Here is a 16,732-nt window from a genome sequence, read left to right as displayed (position 1 = left end):
TATGTATAAGGAAAAATAAAATAAAAAAGCATTCTCCATATAAGCTTTAGGGGCATATGGTTTCATGGCCCTTAAAAGTGTGCTTCAATTTCTTACCATTGGAAGTGGAATTTTTTTTTTTTTTTTTGCACATACTGTACAGCTATCACCTACAATCATCTCCTCGTACACAGTTTGAACACATTAATGATAAAAAGTAAAATGAGAAAGTCATGGGACCATGTCTTATAGCACTAGTATTAGCTGAGCGGTAGTTCAAAGGAATTACTGCCTTGTGAAGAAATCTAAAGGATGTGGGATGGCTAGGTCTTCAAAGCAAAAATAATTTGCTACTATTCACTTCAAATGTGTGCCACTGGTTGCTGAAAATGTATGTTTTTAAGTGTAATGTTGTGTTTACTTGCAATTTCAAATTTAACTCATTGGTATTAGGTATCCATTACATGCCATAGAAGACACTATTATTTTCATAAAGCAGTCACATGCATTGAAGTTAGGATTACCAACTGGTATATATGTATTTTTTTGCACCTCAAAAACAGAATCACTATAGTGCATATCATGCTTCCACACCTTCCTTGCTGAAGGACAAAGTACATAAAATTGCCGGAGTTTGGCTTCCATATCTGAAGGAAGCCGACTTAGTACTCTGGCAGGATCACATCTTGCTGTGGAATTCCAAATCCCGCAGCAGCATTTTCTTGCCCTTGTTTGGGGGCTGCTGCTTCTTCCAAAGTCTTCTCCTCTACATGGCCCTCCTTTACTTCCAGGTCAGCCACCTTTACCCCATCCTCCCATGCCTTGGGCACCATCTTGGGGGCCTTTTCAGCATTTATATCTGCATCTTTAACTTCCTCAGAGGTCTGCACCTTCATCAGCTCAGCCTCTGCCTCCTCAACTGTTGCTTGGGCTCCATCTTCTTGAATTTTCTCTCCTTCTGGAATAGCTTTGATGTCCTCGTTGCTGTGTTGGATTGGAGATGGGTCTCGGCTAGCCTTCTGGCTCTCCTGGATGCCACTGTGGCTACTGCTGGCACTTCCCAAACGGGAAGAGGCCACCACAGCCTTCACCGCTGCCTGATAGGAAATAGGAAAGTGTCAGTCAGTGTTACCTCCACTTAAAGTCCCAAATTAGAGCTCAACCCCAACTTTGCTTTTAGGGAGTCTGATTTATAGGTTAGTGTTCAATCTTCCAAAGTATATTATTGCTAGATTGCTGAATGAAAACTTGTTTGGAGAGCAAACAGCAAAACCTTTTAAATCTCAGATTAGTGTATTTAATTATCTGGATAATTGAAAGCCTAAGTAAATGTGTTTATCCATGGATGATCAGTTTTTAAAAATTTTAGACTGTGTTTCCCAAAGTATTTGTTTCATGGAACATGGTGATTAAAGAGTTACATGGTCAAATTAACTTGAGAAATCCTAGGTTAAGTCAACATTATTTAATCCAGGGTATTTCAAATTAATTTGACCATGGATTCCTTCAGATCTACTCAATCTGGATCAGCCTGTGAGCAATTGTTGACTGGGAGTCGATTTTTAACCCCCAGCTGCTTTCTGAGATTGCCAATTTACAGAGCTAGTCCTAAACACCATTATGTAATAGAAAACACAAAATCTCTAATCCATATGTATTATAAAAAAGTAGATATACTTTGATGAAAAATTTTCTATATCATTTAAATCATCTTAATTTTTGTCAAGTATAATAATTGTCTACATTATCAAATATAGTTTCAAAAATTATTTCCCAATTTTGACATATTCAAAAAGAAAACAACTTTCTGAATAAACACCAGTTTCTTGAAAAATGCTGTTCAAGCAGCTCACTTTAATTAGATGAGAAGCAGCAATAATATATTTGGTGAGTCAATCTCAACAAATAACACATTCTTTTTCGTTAATAATGAATTTCTTATGAGAGGATAACAAAACTATAAGTGGCTTTGTGTCAGTATTTTTGGGATTTCAAAGCAGGATTTTCCCCTGGGGCCATAGGAGATGAATAATAATATTAGATGAAGAATGGTAGAGCTATCATTGAGAAATCAAGATAGAGAATCCTCTGGGTTTTTTTCCTTAAAAAACAACAAAAATATGCTATCTTACCTTAAGCTTGCGCCGAGCATTGAACTCTTGGAGCTTCTTTTGAGCGGTATCCATGTGTACAAAATTGGCTGCTTTACCTGTGACCCACGGGTGCTGAAGAGCTTGAAAGGTAGTCAGCCTTTTCTTAGGATCCAAAACAATTAATTTTCTGACCTGAAATGATAAAGAACCATTAGACTTAGGGAGATTTTTATGGTGACCTGGGCTTGCCCTCAGCTTGTGAACTTCTAGGTCTCATTTTATTTCCCTAGTAGTAATTAGACATTCAATAACAGTAAATATTCCTTATAAAATTGTTTAAGCCCTCCGAGGTCACTGTGGGTAGGAACAGCTTCAGGTAGCAGTAGCTGAGGGAGCCCAGTGTGTACCACCTGAGACTCCAAACTGGCAGACTGCTTTCCAGCAGAAGTCAAAGAAATAGGTCCTTGCTTGCCTGTGGACTAGAAGTTCTTTGAAGTCAGAAACAGCATCGGATTGTTCTAGGCTGCACTTCACCATCACCTAGAATTCGGAACTTAAAATACATCTCCACGGTAATGGAATTATTCATGCATCATCATTCTTTCTGTGGGATTAAATGGCAAGCAAAAAGGATAGTATCCCAGCCCCTATGGAATACTATCTTATTCTATCTTGAGGTTTCTAGATCTTTCTCTCTAATCCCTTGAGGGTACTTGAAGGAATAAACTCAGAGCTTAAAAGCCATTTCAGAATCAAAGTAAAGAAGTCACTGGATTGAGGGCATGATTAGCTTAAAGGACTGAACCCAACCAACTGGCAGCCTGTTCTGGGAGGTTTACTCCTGCTGGTGAGAATGAGCAGACTATAAATTGCCAGGAAAGTCACCAAATGAAGTAATCCATGACTCTGGGCTCAGTAGGGGTGACCTGGTGTAAAGTAGAGACTATTTGGAGCCAGGAGTTGTGTACAAGCCCCAGTTATGCCTCTACCTACTTTAGTGACCCTAGACATAGACACACATGAAATGAGTGCCTATGAACACTCTCCAGACACTTTTCTTACAAGATCTCATTTCTACCTTAATTCCTTGCAAATGCATTTTGGATGCATATAAAAGTTTCTAAAAATGTATGCAATCCTTTTAATAACCTTATCATTTGGAACTATTAGTACCAATTCCTAAATGAGGGATGGAAGGAAGTTCAGAAAGACTTAGTGGTTTGCCTAAGGTCAGACGATTTGTAAGTGGTGGGGCCTGTATTCAAACTCAGCTCTGTGTTATATCAGAGCTCATCTTGTGGTCACTATACTATGATGCCTCCAAGGTAGTCAATCTCTCTGGACTTTGGCCTGCTCCTATATAAAATGAGGAGCTTTGGATGATTTTAGGTCTAAGGTCTTGCCTAACCCTAAAAAGAAGTGAACACAGGCTAAAAAATCAGGCAGCAAGTCAAAATAAGGAATCAATATTATCTGGTTCTCCTGTCATGTCATTTCTGTAGCATTTGCAAAGGAATGTGTGTTTGGGCTAAAGACACTGGATTTGTAGAGGGCAGAATTAGTTGGTGCTAGTTTAACATGCATTGAGTACCTTAATTCTCACAACAACCTACAGATAGGTACCATTGTCATCCTAGATGAGAAAACAAAGCATAGAGAGGTTAGCTAATAAGCCCAAGGCCACACTTCTAGGTCACGACAAAGGGGGCACTTGAATCCAGATGTGTCAGACTCTAAAATTCCATGGTTTATTTCTGATTCATTGCATTCAATGAACATTTACTGAGCCTGCACTATATGCCTATCTACTAATAGTACTAAGATCTGAGCACACATGCATTGCCCTCTCCAGAGCTTATACTCTAATTAAAGAAGACCATTGAATGGGTAACTATAAGTGATGACTACTATGAAAGGAGGAGTACTGGGGGCAAAGGAATAATGTGGCTGAAGGAACCAACTGTGGGAGGGAGGGAGTGGAGGAGGAGGTGACCTCGCCTCCAGGGGATGTCTAGTGGCAGCTAGGGCTGGACGATAAGAGTCACCCAGGCAAAGAGGGGTGTGTGTGTGTGTGTGATGGGGAGGAAGGAGATGAGGAGGAAGGGAGAGAGAACATTACAAAGCAGAAGAAAGAGCAGTGGCCAATATCGTGAGCCACACTGCTGAGGAAGTGGAAGTCTGATGCACTCCAGTGAAGAGTAGCAAAACAGAGGGCTATGGAGCTAGTGAAGGCACGGGAGACGGCGGCAGGCTCCAGACCAGGCAGTGCCATGCAGATCTTGTTATGGATTTCGGGTTGTATCCTAAGAGCCTCAAAGCAGGGGAGTGACATGATGTGATTTATGTATGAGACCATTCCTCTGGAGCCTGTGTGGAGCCGTATTTGAGAAGGCCACGGGAAGAGGCAGGGAGATTAGATAAGAGGTTGTAGCAGTGGTCCAGGTGGGAGAGGATGGCGGCTTGGACTGGGACAGAGGTGGTGGAGGTGGAGAGAAGTGGCTGGATTCAAGAGATGTTTCGGAGCATGGCGTCTGTCTTGAGGGAGGAGCTGGGATGACATATCCACACATTGCACACACTGTCCCTCTCTTCGCAGTCATGCTGGAAAAGCCACGGGCTCTCAGGGATCAGTTCCATGAGAAAATGCAGAGTAGCAAGAAATGCTTGAAGGCAAAAGAGCACTGGACAGAGTGTCTGGAAACCTGAACCAGTCCTAGTACTGTCTTTCTGCCTGGAAGCTGTGTGAGTTTTGGCAGTCATTTCACCTCTCTAGTCTTTATCACACTCATCTTTAAAATTAGGGGACGACTAGATGGCCCCAAGATCCCTTGGAGATCTAACCTTCTGTTATCCAAAAGTCAGTTCTGGATTATTTCTATGTGGATTTTCTCTGGAGAATTGATGGTAAACATTTCAGTCCCATGTTAGCATCCTCTTTATTTTAGAAGAGGTGGATCAACCCCCCAGTTGGTGTGTGTTTCTTGAATGCAAATAAACTCCAATATTAGCAATATTGCTAATATTGAGGTGCACTGTCAAACAAATGAGCAAACAAAATGCACTATTAATACAGTGGAACTTTTTTATAATGAGACTTGTATTGCTATGAGGATGTTTTCATAAGTTTGAATGAAATTTCCAGAAGCAACATTGCTTTATTTGAAGTACATCTGAATCTAGGCAGTAGAAAGCCATGTTAAAACAGAATTCTTCTGTTTAAATTATGTTTGGATTCACACAGCATAGCTTTCTTCATAAGCAAGGCTCTATACTAAAGATGCAGTAAAACCTCATTAACACTGCAATAATTGTAATTTGTGATAATTCAGCTAATGATGAGTCAAAAAATATCTATTTTTACTATCTAAAAGGAAAATGTATTAATGTGCATTATTTTCCTAAAAGTACTTTGAAGTTGAAAAGAAAAATGATATTAATAGGGGTAAATTTTTAAAAATAACAGTGCCTACTAATTAGTTAAAATGAATTTATTTCATTTTGTTTCATTTTGCTTTAGTCGCACTTACCAAGTCCTTGGCATTTAGAGATACTTCATCCCACCAGGGGGAGATAAAGTAATATTCACAATTCAGAATTCTCCTGAACATGAACTGATCGCCTCTTTCATCATAGAATGGTTCAAATCCACAAAGTCTAGAGGGACAAAATATAGAGAATAAAATGTCTTTAAAAGCCTAGGCATCTTTCATCAAATTTCTGCAGAAATTCAAGACTACCCTTTTTAACAGCTCCCTGCTCTGGATCAAGCCTACTCAGCACAAGTATGTAATTGCCTTGTTACAATTCACTATTGATAATGTAAACACACAATTATGTCTTCAGGAAGTAGGAATGATATAAAAGCAACTTAGGAGTCCTACAAAAGCTATAATATTAAAATTATGGCACATAGAAATAAGAATAATAATAGCTAACATTATTATAGGCATTATGCTAAGGATTGTCCACAGATTTTTTTCATAGGAATTGAGAAGACAGACAGACAGATTGATTTCAGTTGCAATTTAGTATAAAATGGAAGAGTTAGGATTTTGAGAGTAAAGAGATTAAAAAATGGAAAGAAAGGATTTTTTGCTCATTTTTGTTCTGCCCTATTTGATGAATTCCTCCATAGAAATGAGTAAAGTATTGTATTTCCATCCCATTCCAGTTTGGATTTCAGAGTAAACAAAGGTAGGAGTTAAAACGGGCAACGGCCTCAAAAAATCTATTAATACAGTGACTGGATACAGCCCAGAGAGATAAGCAGCCTAGATTTAGCTCATTCTTGTATGTTACCCTCCCTCACTTTTGTATATCTTAAAGATGTTCTACTCTTTCGTTTTCATTTTCCACTACAGGGTCAGCTTAAAATGATTGGGAAAAGTGGGGGGCAAGGAACAGGGAACCATCTCAGCCATCCTAAAGAGAGAGAGAGGAAAAGCAGTTGTTTGTCTGGGACCACCAAGTCTCCACTGTTGATAAATGGGCGGAGGTGCTGAAATCACTAGGGATCAAAAGGGAACAAAGCGGGTGCCAGGGTATGTGTCACAGGTATTGCATTTGAAAAGAATGGGGGTGGTGGAGCAGGAATGAGTAAATTCTTTCTTCAAGCTGGTCAGGTTGGTGCAGAGCACGAAAATTCAAATGCATCCTAATATGATGAGTTTTTAGGAAGAAGTGGTTTCTTATGTGCTTTTGTTCACAGAATGTCCCACTGGGAGAGTCTTTGTCTCTTCCAAATATTTTGGAGCCAGCTGGGAAAAGGCCAGTCTTGAAAGTGCTAAGGCCTGAGCAATGCATTCTCCTTCTCCCTACTGCAGCAGTCTGCCCGGAGAATCCCACTCCAGACCTACCCTTAGAAGGGACTGGAAGGGACACATAAGGAGAGATGGGAGTGCATGTCCATGCCTTGACAAGGAGAGAGTCTGGCCCTCCCTGACCTTCCACAACACTAGAAAATTATGGCCTGTTGCTGATTAGTCATGGAGAAATTAGCCAACTTTTCAGACTTAATTTAGGAGGCTCCTTATGTTTTCTCTTCTGAAAATCTAAGACAAAAATGACAATTCAGGAATTATAGTGCTCATTTCAATCATGTCAGTGACTTTGTGCTTTGGTGACAGAGGTAAAAAGTTTATGTTGTGTCAGCCTGAAATGCCAAAAATGGAAGACATGTGAGAGTAGCAAGCACACCACACACTGTGCAAAAAACCTTCAGAAATGGTAATATTTTAACTCCAGCAATGACAGATCAGGAGCATATTGGGATTACACAGGGCTGAAGTGTGAATGTGTTATGCAGGCTAAGTCCAAGCCTTTGGGCCCAGCTGTAATGTTGAAAGCTAAAGGAGAGAATTGGAATCGCTGATGTTCTGATTCTGGTCAGATCAGGAGGCCCAGTCCTGCAGCTTTCGTCTACGGGGCAGAGGGTTTAGGTGCAACAGGTAGAGAGACCAGAATTCCTGGGAGAAACAACAGAATGGTCTTCATTTTCAGCCGAATGTTACCTTTAGAAATAGCAAAGCCATACCAAGAAAGCCTGGTGGTGACGAGCTTTTAAGCTTTTAAGAAGGAAAGAATGAAGTGTTAAAATGCAGCAGTAGCCATAAGAACAGGGGCAGGAGTGAACAGAGGTCTCTACACCGATCGTAAGAATCATACTTCTATTCATGGTTTTATTCAAAAATAAACTCCAGAGTTTATGTGTACATATAGGCAAGTGTATGTATTATAAAACAGGTGCCTCAACGTTTGGGACATAGAAGAAAGGATTCGGCTGAAGTTCATAATGTAGCTTCACTGCAACATTTACTTTGCCAGGAATCACCAACAAATGGATCCTCAGTTCTAATTCTTCATTTGGTTACTTCTGTTCCTTTCTGGCTCTGAGCCACTCTGGTGTAATGAGTCGGGTGTGTAGAGGTCAGAGGCTAGGTTGCCTGTAGGCCACTGGGTACACAGCAAAGCTAAACTGGTACAATAAGGGAGATACATAGATCCAGTGGCACAATGCACTAGAGAAAATGTGTCAATGAACCTTGCAGGTGGACTTGACCAGTTATTAATGAACTTCAGGCTAAGCAAAAAGTCCTCAGGCTTAGGGGTTGGTAGAAGTTAGTATAGAACTAAAGGATGTTAGGTGTAACCAGCACTGTCATTTCCATTTTGGGGGCTGCTACTCTTATTTTCAACTAACACCTATTGATTAATTACCTTCAGTGTATCAAGATAAAAGAAATATAAAAAATAGTTTGTACAATTTGGTAATGGACTAGGGGTAAAGACATTGATACATTTTTAAATTTGTCTTCAGGGTTATAATAAAATGTTTCTCAAATGTTTACATTTGTCTTTCCCTTCATTTTCCCATGTCAGTGGCCATATTACGGAGGTTTACTCATACCGTATACCAGTTATTCTGGGAGAATATAACTTAACTTCTGACTTCCATCTTTCCAAATTCTTTTATACCATTAATACTTCAACTCCTCCCCGTATATTTCAACACAAAATTGTAATTGGGTACCTTTATATTTTAGGGTCAAACCTGAATCCTTATCTGTATAGTTCACTTTTTTACTTGGTGTCGCTAAGTATGATAGGTCACTTACGTAATTCAGGAGACAACATTCTTTCTCTAGTATAAAAGTGATCTCAAACACAAGTAGAAGGAATTCTACAATGTGGCCAGGGAGGAAGTCATTGTAATGAATTAAGCACTTAGTGTGGTGAACATAAATTACCTAAGAGTTTGCACTTTCCTAAGAAAAAACATGGTTTTCTACCTCTCTAAGTTGTTCTCAAGCTTGAATACGGTCTAGAGGCACAGGGAATTGAACATTGAAAATATCTTTTGCTATTAAAATTAGCAGATGGCTATTTTATGGGTTGCTTGTTAAACCTCTTTGTCTTGGCTATTCAACCAGTATATATACACAGGTGAACTTAGAGTTTGCTAACATGCTTGGGGGTCTTACACCAGTTACCCCATTCCTGGTCCATATGACCTGGACATTGTGCTTTCTAAGATCATTATTAAGTTAAAAACAAATTTAAAAAAACTTCCAAACAACTTTTTCTGCTATGGACTGAATCATGTCCTCCCCAAAGTCATATGTTGAAACCTTAACCCCTAATGTGGTAGTATTTGGACATGGAGCCTTTGGGTAGTAATCGGGTTTAGATGAAGTCACGAGGGTGGGGCCCTCACCATGGGATTCATCCTCTCCTAAGAAGAAACACCAAAGAGCTTGCTCTCTCTCTCTCTTCCCACCATGTGAAGACACAGTGAGAAGGTGGCCACTTGCAAGCCAGGAAGACGGCCCTCCCCAGAATCCAACAATGCTGACACCCTGATCTTAAACTTCCAGCCTCCAGAACTGTGAGAAAATAAATTTCCATTGTTTAAACCACCCAGTCTCTATATTTTGTTATGGCAGCCCAAGCAGACTAATATACTTTCTTTCTAACCCTCCAAAATCTTATAGATTTGAATGTTACAGGTTCCAATAACTAACTCTGCGGTATTCTCTACATGGCAACCGGATCGCTTGTTTTGAATTAATCTCTCAAACTCATTGATATCTTGTTTTTCAGTTGTCCCATAGCAATCTTTCTTTTCAGCCACTCTTCCATTTGTTTGGTGATTTTCCTCATCACCTGCAATTCTATCATCTCTTTGGATTTCCTAAAATTCCTTATTTCATATTAGACAGGAGCTCAGGGATGGAGTTGAGGATACCAGAGAGTGAAATATTTAGCTTATTTTTTTTCTCCCAGAGAAACCTGTGTAGGGTATTAAACTCAAGGCCCTTGAAAATCTAACAAATGGGAAACAAAATTAATAGTCAAATGCATTTAAAATATTCCTGAAAAGAAATACACCAGTTTGGGATGCTTAAAAAATTAAATAGCCACTTCCCCTTTTAAAAAGACTAATAGTCTACTTATTTTAGATACGATGCAAATAAGTAAAACAAGAACAAGTTTCATAGGTGGACTTGGGTTTCACATTCATTACTACTGTGAAATTATGAATTGTTCCCCAAATCTGTCATAACATTGCATAGCAGATGAGGCACAGAAAAGCGCTGGACGGAAGTTCTTGCCCCAAGAAAGTTACAAAATAAAAATGAATACTCATTTTCAGAAAATTCTATCACTAACTACTTTAGTATGTAATAGAAAATTACAAAAAGTCAAAAAATAATCTTGGTTTTTATGAGCACTATAGGTACCTAGAAAATGTTATAAAAAGGCAAACAGTTTGCATAGAAATTGCTTTTCATGACTTACAAGATGTAGGTGATTATTCCTACAGACCACATGTCCACCTCAGGTCCATAGGCACAGCCTCTAAGAATTTCAGGTGCTGCAGAAAAAGTGAAAACTGTGTTAAATTGGAGCTAAATTCAATATTCACATTTTCATAACAAGCAATGGGAAAGAAATAAATTCATCAACAAAACTTCAGAACAATATAATTCGATCTTCTCTCCCCAAACCACAGTATAAGGCTAAAAATTCTTATGTCTATTTTAGTGGGAGAAATTATAGGCCCTCAGTGTTTGTGATGCATAAAAGTAAAGCTATTAACTTTAATATTCTATCTTGGAACATTATGATACAGCTATATCTCTGTTACAAAGACCCCTTACTTCAAAGGGAGCTTTGTACATAGAAAAGGAAGGGTCAGGCCTTATGGTGGGGAAGATTGGCACATCTCCAGTGCTGGAAGGTGGGGAAAGGAGCCAGGAGGGGCCCTGGCACATGTAGGTCTCCAGGGAACAGCTATTCCCGGTCAGCTTGGGGTCATGAACTGAGAAACAGGGACTTCTCTGCACACAATGAGCAGCTTATAATGTCCCTGACCACCATTGTGAAAAGGGAACATCTTCTCGGCCATGAAATGGCCCTGGAATGGAGAACAGCAAGAACTTTTATATTTTTATTACCATGGGTCTGTAAAAATGGGGAGTTAACTGGGTCCAGTGGTTTGCCCTGAGGAGTGGGGCTGTTGTTTGTTTGCCTAACAAACAACATAAGAAAAAGAGAAATGAGAGCTCTACCATCCACGGAGAAACAGGGTTCAGGCCTAGAGCCCAGAGTGGCCTTCTTCGATTTTGAACACAAGTGCCGTAGATGCCAGTGGGGTCCCCGAGAAAGGAGCTACTTGATAAATGCCTAGGGTTCTTTGAGGGAGGCTTGGGGACAAGGACACCACACTCCTTCTCTGGGCTGGGGGCTGTCCACTCGGGCTGGAAATGTCATATGCAGTGTTTGCTAAGGGAGCTCTGGAAGGAGGCTGTCCTCCAGGACTCTGGATTTACTGCATAGGGAGAAGTACTGTGGATGTCCTGCTGACCTCTTCCCATGCTATCCCTTCCCCTTACCCTGTTCCAGTAGGATTTTCTCTTCCCTGTAGAAACTGTGTGAGATAAAACATAGGAGATGAAGAGCCTGTGTGATAAAATGAGGGCGTGTGTTTTATCACTCCAAACAGCAATTCAGGAGGATGCACCCTTTAAGAAATTGCATCTGCAGCCAAATTTTTCTTATGTACAGATGAATTATTCCTAGAAAATTTTCCTTTAAGATTTAATTAACAAAATTAAGAAAAATCCATGCTCAGTGTCAACATTATTGGCTCTGTGAGAGTAGCTTTCACTCCCTAGGGCAATCTGCACCACACAGAAGGTGCCTTGAGCCCCAACAGTGAACTCCCACTTGCAAGCGCTTTGCTTATCACACTGTATGGGGAACTCAGATTAGGCTGCTGCTTGCAGGAGGGCTCCTGCTGCTTGTCTTTGTCTCTGGGAGCTGTTGCAGTCAGGGAACTAATGCATGCATACTGAGCATGCGTATTGAGTCCTTCCCCACTCAGGTCTTCACACCAGCGATTCTTATCTGGTCTGAAATGCTATCAAGCCCTGGCACTGACATTTAAACATAAATACAGCAATATGTTGGGGGGAGCCTTTTACATTTTCTGGGTCTTGGTTTTTAACCTCTAAAATCTGAATGAATCGAACTAGTTGCTTTCCAAGTTTACTTTGAGTTTTCACCTGCTACCCACTGTGCCATTAGTAAAGGATTAGTTACTGATCATTCAAGCAAGAAGAGAGGACAAACACAAACATTCTAACCTGCAGAACATGCTGCCTTTCCCACTGCTTCGGCTAGCGTGCATGCTGCCCTGCGGAGACTCAGTCTGTTGGCTCTAGTGAAATCAACCCTCCCTTCCTGTGCTGGCCAGAGACACATCCTGGCAAGGGTCGGGTGTTTTCTCTGGCCATTTCTTGTGGTTCCCAGACCAAGGGCCCCAGAGACAGTGAATACTGTGGAACAAAGTGCTGTTTGCATCCACTATAGGGCAGCTGAGTTTCATACCCGACATGGCAATATCTGATCTCCCTTCACAGCGCTGGGTGCAGCCTTACTTTCCTGAGGCACTTTATTAATATTTCTTTGTGAGGCGTTATGCAGCAATGTGAGTAAATTTTTCATGGGAAAAGCTAACTTCCATAGTGAGGATAACCGAGACAAAAGGAATATAGAATGTTTTTGCCCTCCATAATAAATTTCTCTTAAAAATAATTGTTTTAAAAAATAACATATATGTGTATTTTGAGACAGAGTCTTGCTCTCTCTCCCAGGCCATGGTGCAGTGGCTCAACCATAGCTCACGGCAGCCTTGAAGTCCTGGGCTCAAGTGATCCTCCTGCCTCAGCCTCCCAAGTAGCTAGGACTACAGGCATGTGCCACCACACCCAGCTAATTTAAAAAAAAAAAAATTATAGTAGAGTCGGGGTCTCACTATGTTGTCTAGGCTGGTCTCAAACTACTGGCCTCAAGAGATCCACCAACCTTGGCCTCCCAAAGTGCTGGGATTTCAGGCACAAGCCACCATGCCTGGCCCAAAAAAGAACTTAAAGTATATTTTCAAATTGTAATGTAAAATTGGGGTCAAACCAAGTCAAAACACCTAGATACAATTAGATAACTTTCTCAATCACCTTTAAATATTTTCAGTTTAGTTAATATGACCTTGACTTTGTTCAGAACCAGCAGAACACATTATTGTAATCTAGCTGAACCCTTTCCAAGAGGCAACAAAATCCTTTCTAGAATAAAGTTCAGGTGCTGGCACTCCAGCCTTTGAAATCTCCTAGGTATCAAATGTCCTTGGCAGGTGATTCTACTAATTTGTGAGCTTCTTAGAGTGAGACATAGCTGACTGCTTTCAATTTAGTTCAAGAAAAGACATCAATTAGTCCATACTTAATGCTACAAGTACTTCTGGCTGTCGTTCATATATTTTCTCACTTCAGTACAAAAACAAACAAATAAACAAAATAAAAGTAAAAGAAAAATAATTTTAAGGTATAAAACAGTTTTTTAAAACATTTGAAAAGACGTAGGATCATCTTTTCTGCATTATAGATGAGCTCTATGATTCTCTACTACTCATTAAGTTAAAACTGCAGAGCAGCATGCTTTATCAGAAGACGTTTTCAAGCTATTGTTAACTCTTTTAAGGAAAACAAATCTGAAGAAGACTAAGGTGAATGAAATCAACAATCCTTCATTCACTCAATCAATAACTCACCAAATATTTAGTAAGCACCTGCTGTATGATAGGCACTGTGTAGGAGCTTCTGGGGAATAACGGGGCATTAAAGGGAACAAATCCCTGCCTTCATGGAGCTTACATTTGGTGGGGGGGGGGGGCCAGATGCTAATCAAAAACATCAAATGAAGAAAAGCAAAGTGGTGACTGGAAGTGCTTGGAGGGAGGCTATCTTTAGTAGCGGTTGGCCTGGTCATGGAGGTCAGGGAAGGTGATCAGAGCAAGCAGAGTTTGAACTGAGATGTGAAGGATCTGGAGAAGTTAACTAGCCAACGGGGAGAAGAAAATGGCTGAGGAATGAGAAAGAAGAGACTTTCAAGTGGAGAAAGCACCTCTGCAAAGACCCTGCGGCAGGAAGGAGCCAGGGGGCACTGGAGGAACTGAAAGAACCCAGCGTGGGAGGGGTAGATAGTGGATTAGAAGCAGCCCATGTGTGCGCTGATCTCAAGGAGAGTACTGAAAGTTGTAGGCACATGCCTACCTATGGATGGCTCTTCTTGGAAACATTGTAAAACTCCGTAGAAGTGATGTGGGACACACAGAGTGAAGGAGAAGGTGACGGGGCAATTCATTTGGCAAGACCAAAGGGATCTGAGGGGAGGCATCCACACATGGGGAAGGGCTGGAGGATAAAGCCCTGGGGGCCTAACTCACCCCACAGACACTGCAGCCCAACCTGGGAGGGGAATCCTTTCACCACCACAGACCTCTGGACTGATCATGGAGCTGCTCCGCATCTGGGCAGAGACATTGCACTGGAGAGCAGGTGCAGCAGGGGTCTGGTGGCTGCCGATCCTGGGTTTCTGCAGCTGACGCCATCCTGAGCTCTCAGGTACATGGCCCTAGGTCTGCACCGGGCTTGGCTTTGCAGCAGCAGCTTTTGCATCACCCCAGCTGAGCTGGGGAGGGAGCCGGCAGAGCGGACACTTCCCTGTGCCATGCCCTGTGACTGGGATCTCCGTGTTCTTCCCCCCCCTCCCCCGAGTGCAGGATCTGAGCAGAGGAGGTACCTCAAGCACCACAGGCACCACCTGGGAAACCTTAGGTGACTGTCTCAGCAAGACCTACTTAGATGAAGGGAGAACCCTGGCCAGCTGGCAGCCCTGGCCCACCTCTATGGTCCGTGGGCTGCTGCAAACAACCCCCGCCCATGTGACATGGCATCTGCAGTCTCCACACTGATGGAACAGCCCTCTGACTGTGTGGCTCTGCCTCTGAGGTCCCTACTTCCAGCTATGAGGCTCTTGCTATGCCTGGGCCTGAGGCTCTGCCCCTGTGGCTCCAGAGCTCTTGCTGGGCCCATGACACCACCCACAAAATTCCAGTGTTGTGCCTGGACCCCAAGATTCCACCCCTGAGTCTCCACCACTGCCTCTGGGCAGAGGAACTGCCCTGAGGTCCAACACTCTGCCAGAAAACCCCAAGCCTTGAGCCGCCAATATACTATTACACTACAGCCTCAGAGCTGGAACTGGGGACCTTGGAGGCAGAGCTGCACAGTCAGGGGGTTGTTCTACCAGTGTGGGGACTGCAGATGCCTTGTCACATGGGTGGGGGTTGCTTGGACCTGGTTCAAGCAAATGCCCACAGCCTGGTCACCCAAAACCACTGCCTAGATAGGTTCATCCAGCTGTCACTGTCACCCACACAGGGAGACCCTGGGCAGAGCAATCCTCTACAATGCCAGCCTCCATGGAGAGGGTCTCACCCAGCCCCAAAATCAAATTTCCAACAATGATCTAGGAAACAACGCACCACCCTGAATGAACATCATCCAGCACTGAGTTGAACTGGGGAAACACAGGGGAATGGGACAAAACAGAACAGCTGCACTATAGGCTCACAGTGCACCCACCCCTCCCCTGACAGGTTAACATTCCAGAGTATGACCCAAAAGCCACCATCTAGAGATCTCCCCTTCTTCTAACTAAGTAGGAGAGTTCCCAGCAAAGGAGGACAGGTAACCTGCAAACTTATTAGCCCTGAGCCAAGAGAAGAGGACACAGATGAGAAGAAACTAGCAAAAGAAACCTGGCAACATGAAAAACAAAACAATTCAACACCCCCAAGGTATCACAGTGGAGCTACAGTAGTGAACTCCAACCAAAGGAAATTCTCGAAACGATGGAAATGGAAGGCATATAAGATAAATGGAATTGAAGAGAAAATTTAAAGCTAAATAAAAGAAGTCAATTGCAGGAAATCAATGAAAAAAATGAAAAAGTCACTAAAGAGCTACACAACATAAGAAAGGATAAAATGGAACTTGAAGAAATGAAGAAGTTAATTAGGGAATTTCAAAACACAGAGAAAATCTTCAACAACAGGCTAAACCAAGGAGAAGAAAGAATTTCAGAGTTTGAAGACAAGGCTCTCAAACTAACATAGTCATTCAATGGGTAGAAAAGAGAATAAAAAAGACTGAGCAATCACATGAATAAATATGGGACTACATGAAGCAACTAATATAAGAGTTATAGGTATCCCTGAGGGAGAAGAACAAAGAGCAAAAAGCATGGAAAATCTACTTGAGGGAATTGCTGAGGAAAATTTCCATGATATCACCAAAAATTCAGACATCCAGATACAAGATAGTTATTGAACACTGGGAAGAATTATAGCAAGAGTAAGTGAGGACAAGATGGTGGACCAAAGATACCACCAGCCAGAGTGTCTCTGTAAGAAGGAGAAATTTTAGATGAAACAGAAAAAACAAACAGACAGACAAACATAGATTAGATGAGGATCTGAAGGAAGGGTGCCTGAACCTATGGGAGATTCCACAGGAAAAGGATGTGGAGTAGAATTGGAAGGAGAAAGGCATCGACGAGGATTAAGCCCAGAGAGGCTCAGAGACAAGCGGAAAGGGTAGGTGGATTGGGTAACATCCTCCTCTCTTGTGTCTTGGACTGTTGGTGGGCTCCCAAGCTGCTGGAGAGACCTTCTGCCAAAGCGAGCTGAGAGACTGCTGCCACTAGTGAGTGGAGAGCTTCTTGTGAACAGGGCACCAGGCTTTCACTGCCCCCAC

General features: G+C 41.9%; 1 protein-coding gene across 1 annotated transcript in view; it reads right to left on the bottom strand.

The window, feature by feature from the left end:
* Positions 1-641: 641 nt before the first annotated feature.
* The window catches only part of CAMK4 (calcium/calmodulin dependent protein kinase IV), a 218,090-nt gene continuing 201,999 nt past the window's right edge, over positions 642-16,732 (bottom strand). The window contains exons 8-11 of the mRNA XM_069492626.1: positions 10,371-10,446; positions 5,600-5,726; positions 2,112-2,264; positions 642-1,076 (exon numbers count right to left, since the gene is read on the bottom strand). Coding sequence (XP_069348727.1) covers positions 642-1,076; positions 2,112-2,264; positions 5,600-5,726; positions 10,371-10,446 — 791 coding nt within the window. The remainder of the gene's footprint in view (positions 1,077-2,111; positions 2,265-5,599; positions 5,727-10,370; positions 10,447-16,732) is intronic.

This window comes from Eulemur rufifrons, chromosome 17, assembly GCF_041146395.1.
Source record: "Eulemur rufifrons isolate Redbay chromosome 17, OSU_ERuf_1, whole genome shotgun sequence".
In the NCBI taxonomy this organism is placed as follows: Eukaryota; Metazoa; Chordata; class Mammalia; order Primates; family Lemuridae; genus Eulemur; species Eulemur rufifrons.
The sequence above is the reverse complement of the archived record's forward strand: the minus strand, read 5'-3'. Positions and strand labels throughout refer to the sequence as shown.